General features: G+C 32.8%; 3 protein-coding genes across 3 annotated transcripts; all 3 read right to left on the bottom strand.

Annotated features, from left to right (window-relative positions):
- Positions 1-1,099: 1,099 nt before the first annotated feature.
- Positions 1,100-4,508, bottom strand: LOC127119905 (uncharacterized). The gene is made up of 7 exons (XM_051050271.1): positions 4,151-4,508; positions 3,971-4,060; positions 3,626-3,802; positions 3,050-3,220; positions 2,569-2,805; positions 2,365-2,453; positions 1,100-2,090 (listed from the first exon to the last, which is right to left on the bottom strand). Exons 1-7 carry the CDS (start codon positions 4,236-4,238, stop codon positions 1,281-1,283), a joined length of 1,662 nt encoding a protein of 553 aa, XP_050906228.1. The 5' UTR covers positions 4,239-4,508; the 3' UTR covers positions 1,100-1,280.
- Positions 4,509-5,569: 1,061 nt separating this feature from the next.
- On the bottom strand, positions 5,570-8,559 carry LOC127119895 (ATP synthase subunit epsilon, mitochondrial). Its single transcript, XM_051050262.1, has 3 exons — positions 8,393-8,559; positions 7,423-7,623; positions 5,570-5,816 (listed from the first exon to the last, which is right to left on the bottom strand). Exons 2-3 carry the CDS (start codon positions 7,604-7,606, stop codon positions 5,788-5,790), a joined length of 213 nt encoding a protein of 70 aa, XP_050906219.1. The 5' UTR covers positions 7,607-7,623; positions 8,393-8,559; the 3' UTR covers positions 5,570-5,787.
- Positions 8,560-10,642: 2,083 nt separating this feature from the next.
- Positions 10,643-16,319, bottom strand: LOC127119888 (potassium transporter 8). Its single transcript, XM_051050252.1, has 8 exons — positions 15,852-16,319; positions 15,234-15,723; positions 14,904-14,957; positions 13,172-13,432; positions 12,987-13,039; positions 12,410-12,533; positions 12,055-12,309; positions 10,643-11,824 (listed from the first exon to the last, which is right to left on the bottom strand). The coding sequence occupies exons 1-8, from the start codon at positions 15,888-15,890 to the stop codon at positions 10,767-10,769; spliced, it is 2,334 nt and encodes a 777-aa protein (XP_050906209.1). The 5' UTR covers positions 15,891-16,319; the 3' UTR covers positions 10,643-10,766.
- Positions 16,320-24,268: the final 7,949 nt, after the last annotated feature.

The following is a 24,268-nucleotide window of genomic DNA, read 5'->3' as shown; positions in this document are numbered from 1 at the left end:
TTGCAGGGGAAGTTGTGGCTTGGTAGCCCAGATTGCAAAAGTGTCTAGCATTGTCTACTACAGAGGTTGAGTTCATTGTCATTACTGAAGCATGTAAAGACTTACTATTATTAAAGAAATTTTTGCAGTAGCTTGGTTTTGTTCAAGACAAATATGTGTTATTTGTTGATAGTCAAATCGTTATTCATTTTGGTAAGAATCTGACTTTTCATAATAGGTTCAAACACATTGATGTGAGATGTCATTAGATACGTGATGTTTTGGAAGCTAAGTTGTTGGAGTTATCTAAAGGCCATACAGATGATAATGGTTATGATATGATGACTAAAGTATTATCAAGAGGGAAATTTGAAGCTTGTTGTGATATCGTCATTTTGGCGATTTCTTCCACATAGTTGTGAGGGGGAGATTTGTTAGGTTTGGGCTCCCTTCTTATGTGGAGAAAGGCCTAAATATGATTAACATATTTGTCTCACTTATTTAAGTGGAGAGGATCAATTTAGGGTTGAGAGAGATAAAGAGAAAATAAGGATTCAAAAGAGAGATACGAGGAGAGAAACCTATTCTCATTTTTCTACAACAAGTCTCACTAAATCGACGATCCCGGATTCGTAAACCATCGGATCGAACTCAAATTTGGAGGACAGGTTCGAAACACTTGTATTTAACTTATGACCATTCAGAATTTCAAAACAAGGTTTAAGATGAGAGATATCTGCTTCGCACTGAAGCTGCAGATTTGGGTAATTTTTCAGCTTTCTTATTCTTATTTGTAAGCTAGTTTGTTGTGTGATTTGCAGTTGTTAGCATTAGTTTGTGAATCACTTTAAAACTCTCTTGTATCCTTAATTTATTAAAGTGGAGCTATTTCTTTGATCTGGACGACTCGTTGTTTTTATTCTCATATTGAGGGATTTTTCACGTTAAAATATCGGTATTATTTTGTTCCTTTATTTGTTCGATTTACCGTCTTATATTTGTTGTTGATCCTCAAAATTCCTATAAGTGTGGAGAATTTTATATCCACTACATACTAGTTTGTTATTGTGTCTTAATTTCCCATCGAAGATATCCCTTTTCTACAACTTAAAAAAATCACACACCTAATATGCAAATTTTATAACGTTTAGTTAGGTACAAGTCTAATACAAACTTACTCAAAGTTACATGATATAAAATTTTCATTCAATTTCTAATACACAAAATTATTACTTCATATTGCATCAATATCCATGCAATTTGACACTATGAAATCTATGCAATTTGATACTATGAAATCTTCAATAACTTTTAGAGTAACCTACATAATTTAATCTAGGACGAATATTATGGTGACTAAATTTTGGATCACCATAATCAACAGCCTTAATCACCATAGCTTCACGTCTTCCATCATGTTCTTGAACTGCACCAAACACAATCTCATTTGTTTCACAATTCTGCTCATAGTAACTCGATGGAGTCGTAGAAGAATACCGAGTTTGAACTTGATGTTGTTGTTGGTGTTGCGTCTTAGAATGTTGTTGTTGCTGATGACGATGATGTTGTTGTTGTTCATTATAAGCACTATCCAACATGTTCATGTATGCATGATTACACTGTGGAATTGTATTTTCTGTCTGTCTGTTTATCTGTGCTGACGTTGGAAAAATATTTGTTTCATAGAGACTATTATCTCTGGTTTTTTCCAACATTTCTAATTCCTTATTCGTGTAAGGATATGTTTTTCTTTGCGTAGGTGTTTTAATTTCCATATTAGGAGGTGGTTCATCTTCGTCCGGAATCACAAAACTTTCTTGCATTGGCCAAGAATTTGAGTGTCGATTTGGATAATGATATTGTTGCTGATGTTGTTGATATTGATGATATGAAAGTTGTTTTCTTTTCGATCCTACGAACAAGCTTAAAAAGATTTCACCCATGGATGAACTCGAGTTCACTAAAAGCCTTCCAAGAGAAACAAAGAAGCCTTCATCGTGTTTATCAAATTCCTCTTCATTCGGGATTAGATGAGGCCTAACCGATTTGGAAGGAGGTCTCTGTTGCGATGCATACGGTGTTCCCATTGTTCGAATATGAGCTCTTGAATCCTGATAATAAAAAGACCTAGATTATCGAATTTCAACTTATACACCAACATATATTATTTAAAATAAAAGTTCGCAACAACGATCTAGGACGATCTGGGATGTAGCATTACAGTTTTTTAAGTTGATAAATTACAATATGACCGTTTTAAAAACATCATCCGACTTCAATTCTCTTTAATATTAAACATTGTGAAATTCAATTGTATCTTATATTTGATCAAATGTTTTCTAATTTAATTTTATTTATTTATAAAAATGTACGAGTAAAACTTACATCAGAAGAAGAAAACATATCTCTCACTCTCCTCTGAAGTAATGCTAACATATAACCAAAGAATCCAGCACAAACAAGTGCAGCTATTCCTGTAAAATTGTTGATTGCAAACATTTTATATTAGAATGTCACAAAGCATAATAAACAAATAAAAATAGTAATAAAGATTAAAGATTATATATTTAATGTGAATTATATTCATACCTAAGGGGAAACTATTGTCATACTCATACTCATCATTAGTACTAGAAGTAATGCAATCATGTTGATTGAGTTGTATCTCTCTAATTGCATGGTTTCCTCTATCTACCACCAAAAGAGAACAAGTACTACTAACATAAACTATATCAAAATCATTTGAAAATCTTGCTTCTTCACTTGGACCATCAACATGTCCTCCTACTTGGCCCCTTTTTCCTCCACCTGCAATAGTAGTTACCCCTATACAAAACACATTTCATAGAGTTAAATTAAGCGCTTCTAAACATAAGCACTTATTACAAAAGTGCTTATATGTATAAGCTATTTTTTTAACCAAATATAAAATTAAATTAAATTATTTTTCGTATAAATTATAATTAACCTAGAAGAATTTATGAAAAATAAGATATAAATAATTAATCGGACACTATACAAACACGATACATATACAAACACGATACAGATACCATACAGACACTAATACCTTCATCAGTGATCTTTCTGATAGCCATATTCAATGTGTCAGCAATGTAAACATTGCCACTATCATCAACTGTAAGCCCTTTAGGATGGTTAAGTCTTGCATCTCTGGCTCTTCCATCTATATGACCAATATACCCTTCTGAAGATCCAGCAAGCAGCTTTGGTTTGCTATCTATTGTTCATCCATGCATTACACAAAATCCAAACCAAAAAAATTATGGATTAATTTTCAAATTAAAAAATCATATATCAATAAAGAAATTATGGAATATCGAAAAGTGGAACCTTGAGCTTAACAAAAGTTCATTGTTTCTTGGGAGTGAAGCAAAGTCATTTGTATAAGGTATATGACTAAAACAAAAAACATTCTTAAAGGACACATTTCAATTTTGAATCTAGTATATTTGCACAATGAAGCAAAGTAAAAGCCATAAAACAAATGAAAACTTCTAAGTTTGATTATTTTATTTTATTTTAAATGATTTTTTTTCCACATAAAAAATTGTAACAAACTAGCTATAGAAAATAATGATTTATTCGCATTATTTACTTAGACAATTTAATAAAGGAAATTTACATCTTGACATTGGGCTTGAGATCTTGTAGACATTACTGTTCTCAGAATCCAGAATCAAAAATTCACCATCTGAAGAAATTTCAATTGAATATGGCTCAATTCCAAGCTTACTTCCATCAAATATTGTTTCCACATTATAACCACTTTCGAATTTCACCATGGATCGACTATGTTGAACTGAGAAATTATTTTTCATGAAATTAAACCAATGTTAGCACATTAATATAGTAACAAGAAAATTAGAAACTCAATGGAAATACTAGAAAAAAATAACTAAGTTAGTGATGGAAATTTAAATTTCTCCGTCGCTAATTTTGATTTTTTTTATAGTAGTGAGATTTGTACCTGTTACTTTTGGTTTGGATTTTTGTGATTGTGACCATATCCATTTAAGAAGAGAAGAAACAACATTGGAAACAACTCCGGTAACAATTTCTGCATGTTACATGAGTTTAATTAATACTATATAGTAAAATATAAGGATAAATAATATTTACAAGAGTTTAGAGGTTTGAGATAACTTACTTGCAGGTGGTGATGTAGCTGAAGTTTGAGATAACAAACTGAGTAGAGCAACAAAAACAAAAAGGAACATGAAATAATTCTTAGTCATTGTTTGTTTTCCTAGGTTGAGAGACTTAAGGAGCAACAAGTTGTGAAATGAAATGGTGACACATTATAATTCATGGATGGTGTCTAATATAAGCTATTTTGAGAAGAAAAAAAGAGTAGCACTAGCTTTTTTTTAGAAAGAAAAAAAAAAGTAAGGATTTAAGGGATAGAATAATAGATGAGATAGAGGTTTTGGAAGAGGGGCAGAGGAGACAGAAATTAGAAGTGATAGTGAGAGACATTGAATTGAATTGAGATAGAAGTTTTATTATTGAAGTTGTCACATTGCCAAAAATCTTAAATTGTTCGATCTATTTTCATTTTAGGATTCTTATTTAATGAATTAACTTTTGAAAGTGAGATCCAAACCCTTTTTTTTGTTTAAACATTTTCATCTAATTGCATCTTTTATTTTCTCCAAAACATTTGTAAAAATAGTCATTAATGTTATTGATAGTGTTAATCATTTACTTTTTTTTCTTCAAATTTTATTCTAGAAACTAAGAAGTTAAACAAATTAAATAAATGCAAAGTTATATACTAATGAATATTGTATGACTCGTGAAAGAGTGTTCCTTTCGTTCAATATTTTAAAACCGGAACGAATCGGACGGTTCAAGTAGTTGAATTGAAAACCGAAGTTGAATCTGATCCAATTAATCTTTTAAAAATGTTAGTGGATCAAAATTAAAATAAAATCGAATTAAATCATTCAAAACCGTTCAAACCAGATTTGGTATAACCGCCTGATTCAAAAACTGCATCAAATCAATTTTTTTGTAATATTAATATATCAATATCAAAACTTAAACACTAATTAATTATAAAAAAAAGTATTATTAATATTGTTGTATTGAGTTTAAAATGAATTTTTAAAATATTTAATTTATTAAGCTTTAAATATATGATTATTGTGTAACATGTTTATGAATTATTATTTTATTTAGATGAAGCAATTGAACATGAATGTTCCACCAGTCAGATTTATAAAACATGGCTTTCATTACATGGCATCCCTTCTAGCTAAACATGTGCATCATCTTCGAATAGTGGCTAGATTTCATGTATTATTTGCTATTAAGAGTTTGATACGTCTATGCAATCACTATAGGAATTTTCTTTTTACTAGTTCTTCGAATCTACTTTTCATTCCATTCCCTATACTTTTGCTGGTCAAAATGCAAACCTTTTTCTTTTTATAAATAATAACGTTTAGGTTACGCTATTACTTGCAAATCATGTGGAATGTGGTGCTTTTACCGTGAATCAGCACTTTGAATAATTGTTTACTTTAAATTTCCCTAGAACATTTAAATTCAACAAGATTCATCCTAGGGAGGAATATTGCCATGTAAATTATTTCATAAACTTGTGCCCAACTTTGTTGTGTTCAAACTTTAATTATTACAAGATTAACCATGCAAATCCAAAATTTGGTGCATGTGGCCATATCATGGACAAAAAAACTACAATGGAAAACATAAAATCCAAAAGGTTCAAATGTCAATTAACTTCCAGCAGATCTCAAACAATTCTGCATGCATTCCGACTCAAAGATCTGGGGTGTCTGATCGAAGAGCTGATAAAAAAACAATTGATCACTTTAATCAGAAATAATACCATAAATATAATAAAAATGCAAATATTTCGGAGCCTTAGACAGAAAATGGGCATGTAGTCAAAACAAATGTTGTGAATTATCAATAATATATTTACTTCAATATCAACCCTTTTTCCTTAGATCCTTGTCAAGTGTAACATTTTTTGGTTTCCAAGTGTGTTTTGAATAAACTTGATTGTCTAAAATTGTGTCAAAGGAAAAGTAATTTATGTTTGAATGATTTTACTCTAGAAGCAAATTTGACAAAAACCTGGTGCAAATTTCTAAACCTAATGAAAATAATCGTATTAGAGTATAATCAAACTAAATTTGAAGCAAAACTCAATGAAAATATAATCGCTTTTCATCAATTTGAGGTTTGGGAACAAAAATTATGTTTCAAAGGAAAATATTTACCAAAACCACACATGGGTTGAATGTGATCTTAAAGGGTTTGAATTTATAGCACAAGGAGATAACATTGTTACAATGAGTTAGAAACAACCAACAAATGATATCTTCGAGCCAGTACATAGAATTTGGAATAGAACAACCCAATGACAAGTTGGAAAAGCATCCTCTCATGACATGGTTTATGTTTTGTGAAGTAATGAAATAGAAAAGTAAGAGAGTGGGTGAGTAGCTTGTGAAGCACGGAGACTCTACACGAACACCGTGACACTGCTAATGTCTAAAATATAGGACACCAGAACACCGCAGAACACCGCGACACTGCTAATGACCAAAATATAGGACACCAGAAGACCGTGACACTGCTAATGTCCAAGATATAGAACACCAGAACACAGCAATACATATTTTCTATGTATAAATTACAATACTACCATGACAAGAATCGAAATTGAATTATGAGGAATTATAGCAAAATTATGATAAGAAAAAGGATCATGGATTTTATAACAACGAGTTAATAATCTCAAGATATTGAGCCTCGCAAAAAAAATAAAAGAGACATCTTTCTGCGATTTATCTCAAAAAGTAAAAGATCTAATCTAGGGTTAGGAGTGGTCTGATAAGTGTCTAGCCAAGAGCAAATGTCAGCTGCTCAGTCTCTTGCCGAGTGTCCGAGATGTGTCTAACAGATACTTGAGCCAATTTTTTTCCAGGGGCGTGTCTACTAGGAGTCAGAACTAAAGATATATAGTTTTTAGTTGGATACTGCTAAGAGGTGAATACACATGTCAAAGGCGTGTGTATGTATGATAAGTGTCAGTGTCCCAAATGTGTCAGCTTGACAGATCACTTTGGAAAGTTGTGTGCGCTTCATAGCACGTCGAACAGAAAATGATCCTCTCATAACAATGTTGTGTTTTGTGAAGAAAAGGAATACACAGACATACAGATCCTAAAAAAAGTTGCACCTAGGAGTCATATATATAGACTACAATTTGTGGTGCCATATCTTAGATAAATAAATGAGACAATTCATTCCTAGACTCAACATTTTGTTTGAAAAATCATTAAATGTAGCAAATTAACCCTGAAAATTTTAATTAGGGTATGAAATGAAACATGATAGCAACTAGATTTGTATGATAAAAAGAAGAGAGAAAAGGGACCGTACTAGGTTTTTCGGGTTTGCCGTCAACCCATTTCGAAAGAGAGAAATGGACTTTCTCACGAGCGATAGCTTCGGTCTTGTGAGGTTCCTTGAGGCAATTCCTGACAAGGTTCGCGCATATGTTGGAGTAAGTTATGTATGTCATTCCCGCTGCCCTCCAGAACGGCACTGCTCCAGTTGACGCCATTGGTTGATAATAAGACCCTGTTTGGATATAAAATGATGTTTGAAAGTACATAATAAGTTGTCTAGTTATGTGAATATCTAAATTAAACACGTGGGAGAAAAACTGATATCAAAATACTCATATTCCAAACATCACTTCATTCTCAATAAATCATCAAAATCTTTCAAAGAGCTACTACACCACAAACTATTACAAAAGTATGTAGAACCCAAAACCACTCTAGAAACTGTAACAAATATTCACTACCCGTGAAAATACAGTAGAGACAGATACATAAAACAAGTATATACAAAGAAGTGATAAATAAGTCATTCATAACTTAATATATCAACAAAAAAATGAAAGCATGTGGTTGACATTCATGTTGATATTCCATATAAACTCAGCTTTGAAGCCAAATACATAGTTACTGCTGCAAAGCTGGATTCAAGAAATGAATCCAAGTTGAACAAAAGTACGTAAATACAGAAGAATCAATTGAAAGCATTTATAGGACATAGAAGTATAAATCAATTATAATTTCATCGATAAAATTGTCAATACAGAAGAGTCAATTACGATTACAATTACAATTTACAACTAATCAAACATTGCTAACATCATATTCCACAATCTTAGCTAAATCGCATACTCTAAAACAAATTCAGATTTCGAAATTTCACACAAATGTAGCAAATCTCATTCAAACGAAAACGATATGAGAAACAAGCAAATTGGATCAGACAAAAATCGGAAGATGGAAGAAGCAAATCGAATAGAGGATAAAAGGAACATTGATTGATTTACCTGAGTTGAAAATGAAGAGGAACGAGCTAGGGTTCGTTCGATTGGTGGTTGTGAGTGTTCAGATTGAATGCCTCAGGCGAGAGTTGCGAGAAGATGTTCGTTTTCGTCTTATTGGATCTTAAGCTTCTGGGAATTCATAAGCCCAATTTGCATTGAAAATTTTATTTCATACCCCTCAATTGAAATTCTTACCCCCATAATTTGTGTTAACCCAATTTTGTCCTTAATGCTTTTGAAAAACTACTTATAGTAATTGTGGGGTAGGATTTTTTAAGTGACCTATCCTTACAAGTGTTGTTCACAATTATAACAGCCACTTGTTATTTGCTTTAGTCAGAAATATTTATGCAAGAAAAGAAAATGCAATTAATTAGACCACTTCTCAATCAAAATAAATCTAGTTGGATCACAAACAAGTACTAGGGGCCAGTTTGTTTTAGCTTTAAAAAAATGGATTTTACAAAAATATTTTTTAAAATATTACAAGTTTTTCTAAATTTATTTTTTATAAATTAAAAGATTGAATTGTTCATTGTATAACATAAATATACATTATTGAAGATCAAAACATAGTCAAAATCACAATTTAAAAAAAAATTGTATCTCAAAAATGATTTTTAAAAAAAGCTATTTGAAATAGCTTCAAAATTAAGTGATTTTTTGAAATTTTGATATCCAAAAAAAGTTTCGATAAAATAATAAAATATCTAAAATAATATTTTAAAAATAACTATTCAAACAAAATTTGCATTCGAAGCTTTTATGAAAAGTTTCTTTGTAATTTTTTTTTACACTAAAATATATAACACTATAAAAATCATTTTTAAAAAAAAGCCAAAACAAACGGACCCTAATTCAATAGTTTAGGAGTGGTTTTCTGTTTAAAAATTAAAAATAAAAATCAAATCAAATCAAATTAAGTTTTAATGGTAATAAATAGAAGTTAATGGTGGTTAATGGTCATCATAGTGAAAACTAGAGTGGTAGTTAATGGTTGACAATGATTGACAATGTGGTCAAGCATATAGTAAATAATAGTCAAATTGATGATCGACAATCGTCAGAGTGGTGGCTTGGGAGTACGGGTGGCAAACAGGTATGCCCGTCTCGTTTAGGCCCGCACCGCAAAAGCCCGCGAAAAAATGGGGCGGGATGGGACAGTCATAGTTGAGGATGTAGGCCTAAAACTTAGGCCCACCCCGCAAAAAAGTGAAGGCGGGGCGGGGACAGCCTGCGGGCACTGCACTCTTTAAGCCTAAAAATATAAAAATTTATGTAAATACACGTGCCCGCAAAAACTCGCGGAAAAATAGGGCGGGGCGGGACAGACACATTAGAAGATGAGGGATTATAGAGGTAGTTTAAGGTGTGTAGCTTGACTATTAATGATGGATATAGTAATAGTGGTAGGTTGTGATAGATGTGATAATTAGCGATATGGTAACCTCTTTATATAGAGAATTTTTTATAACAGACCAAAAAAAAGTGTAATATTTACGGTTTTTTAATGTCACTATAAATTATAAGAAGTGTCTTTATCATTTTAATAAATTTCAGAAAAGTAAATGGATATTTTAAAATTAGATAGGACTTCAAGGTTATTTTAATAAATTTCAAAAGAGGCTAGTGTAATTTTTCCATATATTTAAAATAGTGGTTGTGATAGGAGTGACTGATCGTTCAACAATATTCAAAATAGTGGTCTCCGTCTACTAGTAATGATAGTGTCAAATCTAAATTCCCTAATTACCTTAAAAGATACTAATTCGTGAAACATGTCAAATCTAAATTCTCTAATTATAATTAACTTAAAAGATACTCAATTGGTTAAATCCTTAAATCCAAAACTCTAATTTTACAGTTATAAATATTGATTACAAAATCAACTGCAAATAATCTTAAAAACCATTTGGGTGTATAAGCTCGTAAATCCCACTCACACATACAACTAATAAAGTTGATTAGATCTTAACATATAATTAAAAAAAATTAATGTTATAATTTCCTTCCTTACTTCTGTTTTAGAGTCTAATATTTTTAAATAAATGTACAAACAATAATAAACCCCCAAAACCCTCTGCACCCCTCAATTTTTCCTATAATAAACTCCTCAATATCCAATAAACGTTTACACCTTCCATTTATTTGTTGTCTCAATCAATTTCTTTTTCTGTCAAAATACTCACAAACTTGATCTACATTCATTAGTCCCTACAAATACCTTATTTATGTACACCAAGAAAATACAAATTGAAACAAAAACTTGGTAGCAATTTTACTCATAGGAAACTTGGACTTAGAGTGTCACTATACAAAATGCCACCATTTATCTTGTATAAGGATCACTAGATACAAAACTAGCTACTAACTAAACTCATACATGATAGATCATTCCTACCTCTAAGGTAGATGCATGAGGTAAACTTAAAGCATAAGTTGGTCCTCTAGAGTTTCTCCTTAAGAAATCATAACCATAATTTATAACTACTTTCTTTATCCAACTTGATCCTCTTTTTGCTCTCACATATGAATGACTCATTATGAATGCCATTCCTGCTTCCTTTGCTTCCATAAGTTCAACCAATTCTGCCCTTGTATCCATATCCATCCGCGGACTATCCGGCACAACGAATCTCACTCTCTTCTTCACTTTTTTCGGCGGCTTCACTTCCTTCAACTCCGACGAAGTTCCTTCTATTTGAGAATTATTATCTTGATTGTCGTCCGAAATCTTCACGCCTTCTGAGTTTGACGATGAGGTCCCAACAACGGTCATCTTTGTATCGTCTTCGAAACTTCCTAAGCCTGAGCTGTATTCAGAAATATCGGATCGGATAAATTCTGCTATGCTGCAAATAAGATCATTTTCAAACTCCATATCATCTTTATGAACGTCGCGGTAGCCATACCGTGCTATGCACCTATAAAGCCTATACTCCTTTGGTCCAATTCTACCAACTAAGAATCTCTCTCGAGGTGCAACGTGCGGTACCGGGACGGATTTGATGCATAGAAAGATTACAACTTGGTGGAAAGCAGGAAGATTGGTAACAAAATGAGAGAAGACAGACGGGATCCCGGCTACAAGCTCGGTGTGTATTAGGCCAATTCCTTTAACCCTTACGATTCCTAGAGTCGGGCCTAAACCAAGGAGCCAATTGATAGGGACCTTATTTTGAACATCAAACTCATATTTCATAACTGTGCCATAGTGCCATACATACATGATAATAAGAAAGATGAGTGAAAGCGCAATGGGGACCCATGCACCTTCAAGGAACTTGATGAGTGAGGCAGAGAAATAGAGAGCTTCAATGGAACCAAAGAACACTAAAAAGCAAATAGCTACCCAAGCACTTTTGTGCCAACACAAGACTATAACCAGAGACATTAAGCATGTGGTCACCAGCATGACGGTTATCACCGCCAAACCTGTTTATCGAAAGAAAACAAATAATCATGATTATTAACCAAACATATGCTTAAGATCTATGAAGCGTCGACACAGACATGGACACCGAACACGAAACTGATAGTTAAGATGATTGCTCACCTCAAAGGCGAAAACATAGAACAATATTGCACATCAATGTAATCAAAGTTGTAAGATGCAATTGGATTGATGAACAACACATTAAACTATTCCATAATGATGCAGTTACCTGCTGCATTTCCGAGGCGTTTGGTATCTCGAAAAGCAATTGTAACAGCCAGGCAAAGAAGCATCAAACTCCAGTTGATCTCAGGAATGTAAATCTGACCATGCGTTTTGGATGATGTATGAACTATTTTGACTTTTGGGAAGCATCCTAAAGAGGAACACTGTTTGATTATCGAGAAAGTTCCGGTGATAATAGCTTGGCTTCCAACCACAGCTTGAAGTATGGCTATGGCAAGAACAGGCCATCTAAGTTTTACTAAAAAAACGAGAAAAAGAAAAGTCAAGATATATATATCTAGATAAACACTAACCATTCTTTGAACATATGCATGTAGAGAATATCGCAAAGAATCTACCTGGTACAGATACATAAAACCCAATTCTATAGTCAGTTTCAAGGGTATGATGCTTGGAAAGATACGCGGCTTGTCCCATATAGGCTAAGATCAAAGAAGGGTATACCAAGAAAGTGAAAGCAATCTGCAGGTAAATGACTTCTTGTTAAAACAGTTGATTATTTTCCATTTCTGCAAATAGTTGAGTACGATTTTATTTTGAAGGTCAAAGAATGTAAAAGGCCTATTGATAGTTCTTCATATGAATTAATTTAGCTAATGAAAAAATGATACTTTACAAGATCATTGACATAATGGTGCTTATACATATCTCTTCAGTAATGAATGCACCAAATGCACACATTGTGTACATACACAGTTGCTTTGACAAATGATTTAGTGTTTGGCTTAACGATGGTTTTGGCAGAATCACACTTGACGACCAAGATTTTCGACATAATCAGTGTCACCATAATTTCACCAATCTCACCGCCAAATCAAGCATAGACTTAGACAATTCATCACTTTCCATCCAACATTTGCTCATAATTAAGAATTCGAAGTGCCAAATAAAAGGCTTCATCACTTATGTGTGTACCTGGATAGACAATTGCGAAAAGTGTCCTAAATCAGCAAACATAGCTTCTGAGCCTGCAACGTCGAGCCAACAGTATCAGATAAAGATCAAGCATACAGGAACACATTTTCCTTAACATAGGCCCAATATGGATAAACAACATAATTAAGCGCTCATAGAGTAAGCGCATATCATATACCCCATACCTGTTATACACAATAGAATCCCTCCCAATGACATCCAACCTCCCGATTGAGTCTTTTTCAGAAATTTGAACATGTAGTATGGGGAGAGAGCTTGGTAAACATGCGGATTCCAGTGGATAATATTATAAATACCAATAGAACTGATGCATATCAGCCAGGTCAACACAACAGGCGCGAAAAGAGATCCAATCCGGTGAGTGCCGTAATGTTGAAGCGCAAATAAAAACAACAGTATTATACAAGCAACTGGAACCTCCACATCTGCATAACCAAATTACATCGCTGTTAACAAGTGGAAACAAAAGCAAATGTACAACTTAATTAAGCACTTATAGTTATAGCTTAAGCACTTTTCGTATAAGTGCTTATGTATATACTATTTTTACAAAAATATAAAAAATCAAATAATTTCAAAGTTGTTATTAACAGTGATTCAAATGACTTTTCTATAAAACAACAGAATAATCTTACAGATTTCAAACTATCAAAAAACAAAAAGAAAAAGTTAGGTCAATATATAAAAGTGTAATTGGGGTGACTTCATGCTATAGTATTTGAACAACTACAATTTTTTGAAGTTGACAGAATTAGGCCACAGATAATCATTATTTATAAATCAAAGTGGGATTACACACACTGTACTTAACTAGTCTAATAGTGCTAATACCTAATTTTGTAGCCAATCAAATAATCAATCACTTTTCCAGGTTGATCCACGTCGAATTATCGAATGAAATCCCATCCAAATCACAGTACTTTATATTATACAAACTTATAATCTAATGAAAGGTTAACTTTATAAAGGAATTAACTTTTGTTTTAATACTTGAACTTCTGATTACTAAACTTTACATCTTAGCCACATGGTTTTAATATTCTAATCAGTTTAAGATCGATTACATGTTTTAGCACAAAAGTGACTTTTGAAATTGGTTCTACATTTTCTTCCACTAACTTAAACAGCATGCAATAATAGGTAACATGAAAAGAAAATGGTTAAAAATAAGATTTCATTCATGCATTAAACAAATCAATTTTGATACCAAACCAAACTTTTTTAATGTTATTATTATCTTTAAATTATCTTGACAGCATATATGCCATTGACTAAGACAAATGCAATGTCACATTATTGTAAGATATACAAACAATGAGGATTATTCTAAACTTGTAAATTATTGTAAGAACATATTCCCAAGAATTGTTCATGATACCAAACATTTGATATATACTCATCATCAAAGTTGGATTCTGTGAAACAAATCAATTAGTTTAATCTGCAATTGTAAGCTACATGTAGCATCATACAAAATTTAAAAAAAAAATTGATGATTAAATAAAGAACTCCAAGTTGTATATATTAAAAAATTGGACAGCTTTTTTCAGTTTACTCAAATTATCCAAAAGGCCTTTTTTTAGCAGCAAATACCCAATAAAAGCATAATCTTCTTAAAATAGAAGCTAGATTATTATCACTATTGCATTACAATCTGTGTTTTAAAACCAAAACCAAATCGTTGAACCGGTTGAACTATGAACTAGTCTTTACTGTGGTTCCGTTATTTTGGCGATGGATCGCGGTTTTGTCTTGGTCTGAGCAAATTAATGCAGTTGAACCAAACTCATAGGGCTCGACGGTTCACTCTCTGATTCGGTTTTTAAAATATTGACTAAAAGTTTGTAGAAAAAATTGAAAACAAAACTAGTTTTTTTTCTTCAAAAAGGAACTTACATTTGTGCTGCTCTTTAGACATGGAAAGCTCTAAACCTGAAATAGCAGAAAAAACTGCAAAAATGGCAAAAGACACAAAACTGAGTCACCACCAAGATCAAATATTTTCACTATTTGCAATGAAATCACAGAAAAACTACACTTTGAAGCTAACAAAATCAAGGCACCACCGTGATTTCATCAAATTCAATGTGATTCCAAACATGCATGAAGCATATGTTTGAATGGCCGAGTTTTGCAAAATCGCGGTGGCTCGCTGTAATTCTGGCAATTTCACCGCTAATCTAAACATGCACAGAGTATTATTACTGTATCAGAAATCACAAATACCAGAAATCGCTGGTGTGAGAACACCATCACCAATAACCATGCATGTCCCAATCAACGCAAGAACAAGAAGAACCCTCTGAAGCACCCTATGTTTCTCCAACAAAGATTTCAAACCAGACCCAACATTTCTCTTATTGATTGCAGCAGTTTCATCCATTGTGTACTGTGTTAAATCCTCATCTGCAAGCTGTGTATTAGGCATCAAACTCACACGAGCATGTCTACATAGCAAAGAGTACAGAGCAAAAGTCCCTCCTTCACCATTATCATCCGCCCTCAAAACAATGAACACATACTTGAAAAGTGGAATCAGTGTCAGTGTCCAAAACACAAAAGACAATACACCAAAGATTTCTTCATTTGTGTCCGAATGTTCAATATCCTCAGCAAAAGCACTTTTGTAAACATAAAGTGGAGAAGTGCTTAAATCTCCATACACAACTCCTAAACTTTGATAAGCCAAAACCAACACATGCTTCCATGATTCCTCCTACAAAGACAGAAAACAAAAAGTCACATAATTACTAATAAAAGCAAAGATTTTTGAAGATATTTTATATTTCTGAAATTCCAACATGACACAGACATAAACACAAACATGTTATGTTCCACCCTTACCTTAATTGGGTTCTTGTGGATCACAGACTCAAGATCCATGATGAGAATTTGAGTTTTTGAGAACTAAAAAGAAACCATTTTTATATGACCCTTATGAATTATCAACAAACCCAATTGAAATAACAATTCAAACAAAAACAAAAACCGAAATTTAAGAGAAAAAGAAAAGTGCTTTTGTTAATGACTTAATGGTCCAGTGTCTATGTATGTATATATGTATATATGTATACGTAACTACTAACTTTTATCTACTACTTTTATTAAAATATTTTAATTTTATATTATAAAAAAAATTGTATTAGAGGAAAAGTGGATGAACAAAAGAGTGACAAATGCAGACAAAAGAAGAACAAACACGAAACACAACAAACAATAGAGTTTAGAGAATAGTGGTGTGATGATGTAAGGTTGTTGTTGGAGAATGAGGTTTTGAGAAATGGTGAGTGAAAGGGTGAATGTGTGTGTTGCTTGGTGAAATGTTGGTGGAGATTGGGGAAGGTGAGGATTTAGGTTTTTGAACTTATTACTAGTAGTAACTTTCATTTGGAATAATTAAAAACTTTAATTTTATATAGTAACATTATTTATTAATTCAAAATATTTAAAATAGTATTTTATTTTAATATAATAAAATCATTTATATCTAGTAATATATTAATTAATATAGTTATAATACATTAATTGAATTATATTTATTTATCTACACTAATCCCTTTAGTCAAAACAAATTAAACTAATTACTATAATAAGCTTATTTTTGAAAAAAAAACATTTCACATTATAATTACCAAAATTAATAATTTAAAAAATATATTATACTACATTATTAAGAAAAATATTTCTATCTCTAAAATATATATATCATCATCTGAATTGATAAGATAATACTGTCATTATTGATTGGTGAGCAAACAAAATTAATATGACAATAAATGAAATGTTGAATGGATGAAAAAGAAAAAAAAGAAATATTTAAATATTTTTATAGAAATATATAAATATATATGGGAAATTTATAAAATGATATTTTGTGATTTGATGAGATTGTATAAGGAATATTTTGGGGATGATGAAAGAAATGGAAAACAGTTGTAGTACTATTACACGTGTGTGTGAGGATAGGAACAATGTTTGTTCCATGGTGAGAGGGAGCATTTAACAATCTTCCAAATTCCAACAGCCAGCGCACAGTAATTGCAACTACATGGAGTTACAATCACCTAACACTGACTAGTGACCACTTTCTTGAAACTGTCATGTCCATTTAATGTATACTACTATTTTTTGTACTAGTATTTAAAAATCTATAAATAGTGGATTACTACAAGTATTTGATAATACATTATAAAGAAAAAGGTTTAAAAAATTAAAGTTTAAATGCATTTTTTACTCTTTTATTTTAATTTTTTTATAAATTTTAGTTCTTTTTAAAATAAATTAGTTTTTTTTACCGAACTTCTTCTTTCTTGAATTTTTTGTGATTTCCGTTCAGGTTTATTTAGTTGTCACTTTAATTTCTAACGTGGACCTGACATGCTAATGACCGTGTGAAATTATGTCATATAATTTTGTCATGTCATTCAAAATAAAAAAATATGTTTGGTGGTATTTATGTAAATAAATTTAATCAATTATTTTTATTTCTAATTAATTATATAAATTGATTAATTAATTATATTAATGATTTGTCGTTGGAGCGAGAAGTTGAGTTCTCCATAAACTTAGTACCTGGTATTAGTCTTGTGTCGATGACACCATATCGAATGTCTGCGTCAGAGTTGAGTGAGCTAAAGAAACAGTTACAAGATCTGTTGGAGATGAAGTTTGTCAGGCCTAGTGTATCGTCGTGGGGAGCGTCGATTTTATTGGTTAAGAAGAAAGATGGTAGCATGAGGTTATGTGTTGATTATCATAGCTGGATAAGGTTACTATCAAGAACAAATATCTTTTTCCTATGATCGATGGCCTTGTGGATCAGTTGGTTGGTACTTGCATGTTCAATAAGGTTGATTGGTGATCGGGTTATCATTAGATTCGAGTAAAGTCAGAAGATATTCCAAATATTGTGTTTAGAACTCGGTATGATCACTATGAGTATTCAGTGATGTCGTTCGGTGTGTCTAATGCGTCACATGTGTTCATGGAGTATATGAATATGATCTTCCATCCTTACTTGGACCAGTTTATGGTTGTGTTCATCAATGATATTTTGGTGCAATCCAAGTCAGATGAAGAGCATGTGGGTCATCTGAGAGTTATGTTGCAGACTTTGCAATAAAAGAAATTGTATGCCAAGCTATCCAAGTGTGAGTTATGGTTAAAGGAAGTAAGTTTTCTTGGTCATATGATTTATAGTGGTGGTATATCAGTTGATCCGTCGAAGGTTGATGTCGTGTTGTAGTGGGAGACTCTTAAGTCTGTTACATAGATCAGAAGTTTTCTGGGTTTGGCTGGTTATTACAGAAGGTTTATTGAAGGCTTTTCGAAGTTAATTTTGCCTTTGACTCAGTTGACTCGAAAAGGGCAAGCATATGTGTGGGATGTTCAATGTGAGGAGAGTTTTCAAGAACTCAAGAGGAAGTGATGTCACCGCCAGTTTAGATTTTGCCGAGTCCTGGTGAATTATTTATGGTTTATTATGATGCGTCGAAGATGGACTTATGTGGTGTGCTTATGCATAATGATCAATTTGTAGCTTATGCTTTGAGACAACTGAAGGTTCATGAAAGAAATTATCATACCCATGATTTAAAGTTGGCAATTGTGGTGTTTGTGTTAAAAGTTTAGAGACATTATATGTTTAGCTCTAGATTTGAAGTGTCCGGCGATCATAAGAGTTTGAAATACCTGTTTGATCAGAAGGAGTTGAATATGAGGCAGAGGAGGTGGGTCGAGTTTTTGAAGGATTATGATTTTGGTTTGAGTTACCATCCTGGTAAAGCCACCGTGGTAGCAAATGCTTTGAGTAGGAAGTTGTTACATATGTCGATGCTTATTGTTCAAGAATTAGATTTGATTGAGCAGTTCATAGACCTTAATTTGGTGTGCGAAATGACTCTTAACAATGTGAAGTTGGGTATGCTGAAGCTGACTAGTGGCATTCTTGAAGAAATCGGAGAGGTCTAGAAAGTTGACTTGGGATTCATTGATCGGTTGGTGTTAATCAAACAAGGTAAAAAGGTGGACTTTAGGATGGATGAGGATGGTATTATGAGATTCCATGATAGAGTTCGTGTGCCTGATGTGTCAGAGCTTAAGAAGGGAGTTCTTGAGGAAGGTCATAGGAGTAGTCTGAGTATCCATCCTAGTGCTACTAAAATGTATCAAAGATCTGAGTAGGGTGTTTTGGTGGCCAGGAATGAAGAAGGAGGTTGCTGAGTTTGTGTGTGCGTGTTTGACTTGCTATAAGTAAAAGATAGAGGATCAGAAGCCACTAGGATTGACGCAAACGTTGAGCATTCCTGAGTAGAAATGAGATAACATTTATATAGATTTTTTGATCGATTTTACCTATAGCAACATTTTCCACTCTAGCATTGGAATGACTCATTTTGAAGTATTGTATTCTAAAAGGTGTAGGACACTTTTATGTTAGTATGAATCGGGATAGAGTGTTATGCTTGGACCTGAGATCATTCAACAGACTACTGAGAAGGTCAAAATTATTCAGGAGAAGATGAAAGCATCGTGTAGCAGGCAGAAGAGTTACCATAACAATAGGAGAAAGGCTCTCGAGTTTCAAGAGGGTGATCATGTATTTTTTAGAGTTACTCGGGTAACTGGTGTTGGTCATGCGTTGAAGTCTAAGAAGATTACGCCATATTTTGTTGGTCGTTATCAGATTCTCCAAAGAGTCAGAGAAGTTGCCTGTCGAGTTGCCTTACCATCATTTCTTTCGAATCTTCATGATGTCTTGTATGTGTCTTAACTTTGGAGGTATAGTCTTGATCCGTCTCATATGAATCAAGTGGATGATGTGCAAATTAGAGAGAACTAGATCGTTGAGGCATCTCCCTTGAGGGTAGAGGATCGAGAAGTGAAACGTTTAAGAGGTAAGGATATCACATTGGTGAAGGTAGCGTGGGGAGGACCTGACGGGGGAATGTGATATGGGAGGTGGAGAGTCATATGAGAGGGTCTTATCCGACTTTGTTTCCTTCACGTAAATTTTCGAAGGTGAAAATCCTTTAAGTGATGGAGAGTTGTAACACCTCATATTTATTTTAATAGTATTAACGCATTTTACTATTGTTTTTAAATAATTATTTAAAACTTTCAGTGTGTTTATATAATTATGTGTTTATTTATTTATTTTGAGTGGTGGAATAATTAATCGGGAATAGTGAGTGTTTTAATTAATTAATGAATTAAACTTAATTAATTAGTGAGAGTGGTGGAATTTAATTGAATTAGAATAATTAATTTAATTATAATATTAGAATATTAAGAGAATATTAGAAGTTTGAGAGTTTTGAAATTAAAATGAGATTTAAATAAAAAAAATAGGAATATTAGAGTAATATTTATTTATTAGAAATAATTAGAAATTAGAAAATAGAGAGTAAGGGAGAAATAGGTTGTGGTGAGTAAAAAGAGGTGTAGGGAGACTTGAATATAAAATAAAGTAAAATTAGGTTAATTGGGGATTAGAGAAAGTTGGGAAAAAGTCAGAACGTGAGAGAGGTAAGAGTTGGAAAAAAATGCAAGCTTGATAGAGGAAGAAACACCATTAACAAAGCTTGGAATTGTTGCTGAAAATCAGAGGTAAAAGGGGGAAATTGGTTCAAATATGGGTGTTTAATATCATATACACTACTACAAATAATACTTTTTATGACGAAGCTTTCACCTCGAACATGTTAAAAATCGAGAGTATAGTTCTAAAGATGTGAAAAACATAAGAAATTGGGGTTTGAATTGGGTTTTACAAAAACAAAAGTTTTTTTACCAACTCAAGAACACCACTTAAAAGTTAATAACAAAGAGATAAAAACACAAGTATTTTTGTCCTGGATCGCTTGAAACTCAAAGTTACTCCAGTCCATCCGTCAAGGTGATTTTGCCTTATACACAAGGACTTAATCCACTATAATCAATTTATTACAATAATCACAAAGAATAACCTTCTTTGTCTTCTCAAGGATCCGACTATACCCTAGTCTCCTTAAGGACACACAAAGAATAACCTTTTTTGTCTTCTCAAGGATCCGATTATACCCTAGTCTCCTTAAGGAATCAAACAAACATTTTGAATAATATTTTGCGTGTCACAAATTGCTTCTACACCAGCAGATTTTACATAAATGATAAACAATTACTCAAAGAAAAACTGTGTATATAGAATGATAGTTTTTCACAAAGAAATAGACTTTTTCAAGTTTAGTAGTGCTTCAGCATTCTTGTGTATTCTCTCGTTTGTTTTTCTTCAAGTCTCCAAGTTACACTTATATAGCATAAGAAGAAGACCGTTAGAGGGCAAAAAGGGAAAACCAAATAGAGCGGATGTTCACTATTGGATGGTGAAAGGAGTGATATTGCATATTGTCCTTCGCCCATAAATTCAGTGACATGTGTGATGAATAACAATATCCTTGCCCACGAATTCAGGTAGTGGAAAGGATATTTGATTTGTATTATGTACTATTTAATCACGTGCCCATTTGATCTTATCTTCAAGTTCATTGGCTTCTAATGAAAGTTGATGAAGCATTAAATGAAGAAACATAAAGATAGATTCAGAATCTTTTGTCAGAACCTTAACAATGACATTAGTCTGGCTTGAGATCTTCAGTATCTTCATAATCTTCAAGGTCTTCAGAATCTACAATCAGAACCTTGATAACCTCAACGTCTGGCTTGAGATCTTCAGAATCTTCAACTAAGTAACACAACTTCAGAAGTTTTCCATTCTCCAGAAGCTTAGTAATCAGAGTCACGTCCAGAAGCACGAACCGAGAGAATGTTGCAGCAGCAACATAGCGTTTCCTCATAAGCTTCTCAAAAGTGAATTAGCACATAAGCAGAAAGATCATTGCAACAACAATATTGAACATCTTTCAGAACTTCTTATGACTGGCACATAAGTGGAATTATAACTCATCGTTCAGAAACTGATGACGTTGCACGTCATATACCCATAATCAAAACCGGTTGTTAAAGTTACACAATAATAAACCATTAGGGTACTGAAATTGTTCTCACAAAATACAACATTATTATCATAAAAACTCAAGGTATAGATGCAGAACCAAATCTTGTTCTAACAATCTCCCTCTTTTTGATGATGACAAAACATGTATTTTGATTAACAGATTTGTATCGGGTAATCACAGAAGAATACATCTTACAAAAGAACAAAGCTCCCCCTGAGATGTATAATCCTAAAAAGATAAAATCATAATGAAAGAGCATTTTCCTGACTAACCTTTTTGAAGTACTAGAATGATCTTCAATCAAAATCTGGTTTGTCTTCAGAAGTTGCTTGATGTTATCTAAAGCACTAGTTTGTTAATATCAATATTATGATGAACTTCACTTCAGAAGCTTGGTTGAATTTTTTTGAAGAAGCTTCAGAGTCTGGTTATCTTCAGAAGCTTGAATTATGATTCTCTTTGAAATTCTCTTTAAGAGCTAGATTACCTTTGAAGAATAAATGTCTTTGAAAAGATCTTTCAGAACCTGGTTAAGACTTCTTCTTAAAATCTTGATTGCCAAGTCTGATTACTATGGAAGTTATACTTCCTCATAACTTGAAGCTGAATTTTTCAATTATTCAAAACTTGACGCCAGGTACCCAATATTACAAGTTTAGAACATGGTTACTAATTCCTTGAAGACTCATATGTTTGGATCAGATTCTCAATCATCAGCATGAAAGTTTTTCGGACTCAGATAGTAGACCATTTCTTCAGAAACTGGTAACTTACATTCTGATATTTGAAACTTCACAAGAGCTTCTGATGTTTGATCTTAACCCAGCAAAACAACTAACAAACTATTCTTCGAAGTTATCAACCTATTTATGGTCTATATCAATAAATTTTAAGTGAAAAATACCCTTTTGAACATAGTTACATAAAAAGTTATCTTTAATTTCAATATGCTTAGCCCTAGAATGAAAGATAGGATTCTTAGACAAACAAATAACAAAAGTATTATCACAGAGGATATGAATGTTACTCTCGAATATCTGATAATCTTCCAGATGACTCTTCATCTAGAGTATCTGAGTGTTGCATCCAAAAGTTGCAATATATTCAGTTTCGGCTATTGAAAGCGCAATTATTGAGTGTCTTTTGTTGGACCATGAGATCATATTGTCTCCCAGAAATTGATAACTTCCAGAAGTGCTTTTCCTTTATATTTTGTCTCTAGTGTAGTCAGCATCACAATAGCCTACTAATTTATATTCACTTGATTTTCTATAAAACAAACCAAGGTTAGTAGTACCTTTTAGATAACTAAAGATTCCCTTAACAGCAGTGTCGCTACTGAGGTTTCGGAGCGACGAACCAGGATTGAACTAAAGAAGGCCTCCTCAATCGAAGAGAAGAAAGAAGGAAAAGCAGAAGAGTCGCCACCGAATTTTATTGGATTTCCTCTATGGGAGAGGAGAGGGAAAATCGTCGATAAAATCCTTGAAAGGAAAAGTGAACACATAGGAAGTGCAAATTTATGGATAAGGAATCAGTCTCACAACCGAGACTTGGGTTCGGAAGTTGATTATGCAAGGGGAAGGTATTAGCACTCCTCAAGTCCATGGTACTCCATGAGAACCATTTAGGTTATCTGCGTACGTGGGTATTTATCTCTCTTATGTTTATTTTTATTCCTATTTACAAAAAAAGTGTGAAAGAAAAGGGTTTTGGGTTTTTTATATTGTGTTCTCCAAGGATTGTGGCTCTTGTACCTACGTATCACTCATAGGGTGATGAGGAATCAGAGCTCCGTAGTTCGAAGTAGAAAATGTTTGTGTGTTGGTTGATTTTACCTTTGAAAAAAGGGTTTTCAGGGTGATGCCATAAGGCACAAAAAAGAATTTGATGGGTTGTGTTGGTTTTACCTTGAATAAGGGTTTATGAAAAAGAGTTTGTGATTAGATTGCACTAAAGTTTATGGGCGGAGGTGAAAATTATAGACAAACAAGCCAAGCGTCTTATGTCCAAAATAATCAGAGTAAGGGTAGGAAAGCTACATTCTTACTCATTCTCCACCACTTAATTGCCTGTGATGCACAATGCTAATTGTGGGTTTATTGTATTTTGAATTTGATTATGAAAATGCCACTTGACGTTGAATCAAAGGTTTGTTGATTTGATTATGAAATTGGGCAATGTAATGAATACACAAAGTAACCAACAGAAAAGTAAAGAGTCTCATTATAAGGTAGACCAAGAGAAAGCCTTGTGTGTGTAAAA

The sequence above is a fragment of the Lathyrus oleraceus genome, chromosome 1, assembly GCF_024323335.1.
Source record: "Lathyrus oleraceus cultivar Zhongwan6 chromosome 1, CAAS_Psat_ZW6_1.0, whole genome shotgun sequence".
NCBI lineage: Eukaryota > Viridiplantae > Streptophyta > Magnoliopsida > Fabales > Fabaceae > Lathyrus > Lathyrus oleraceus.
The sequence above is the reverse complement of the archived record's forward strand: the minus strand, read 5'-3'. Positions and strand labels throughout refer to the sequence as shown.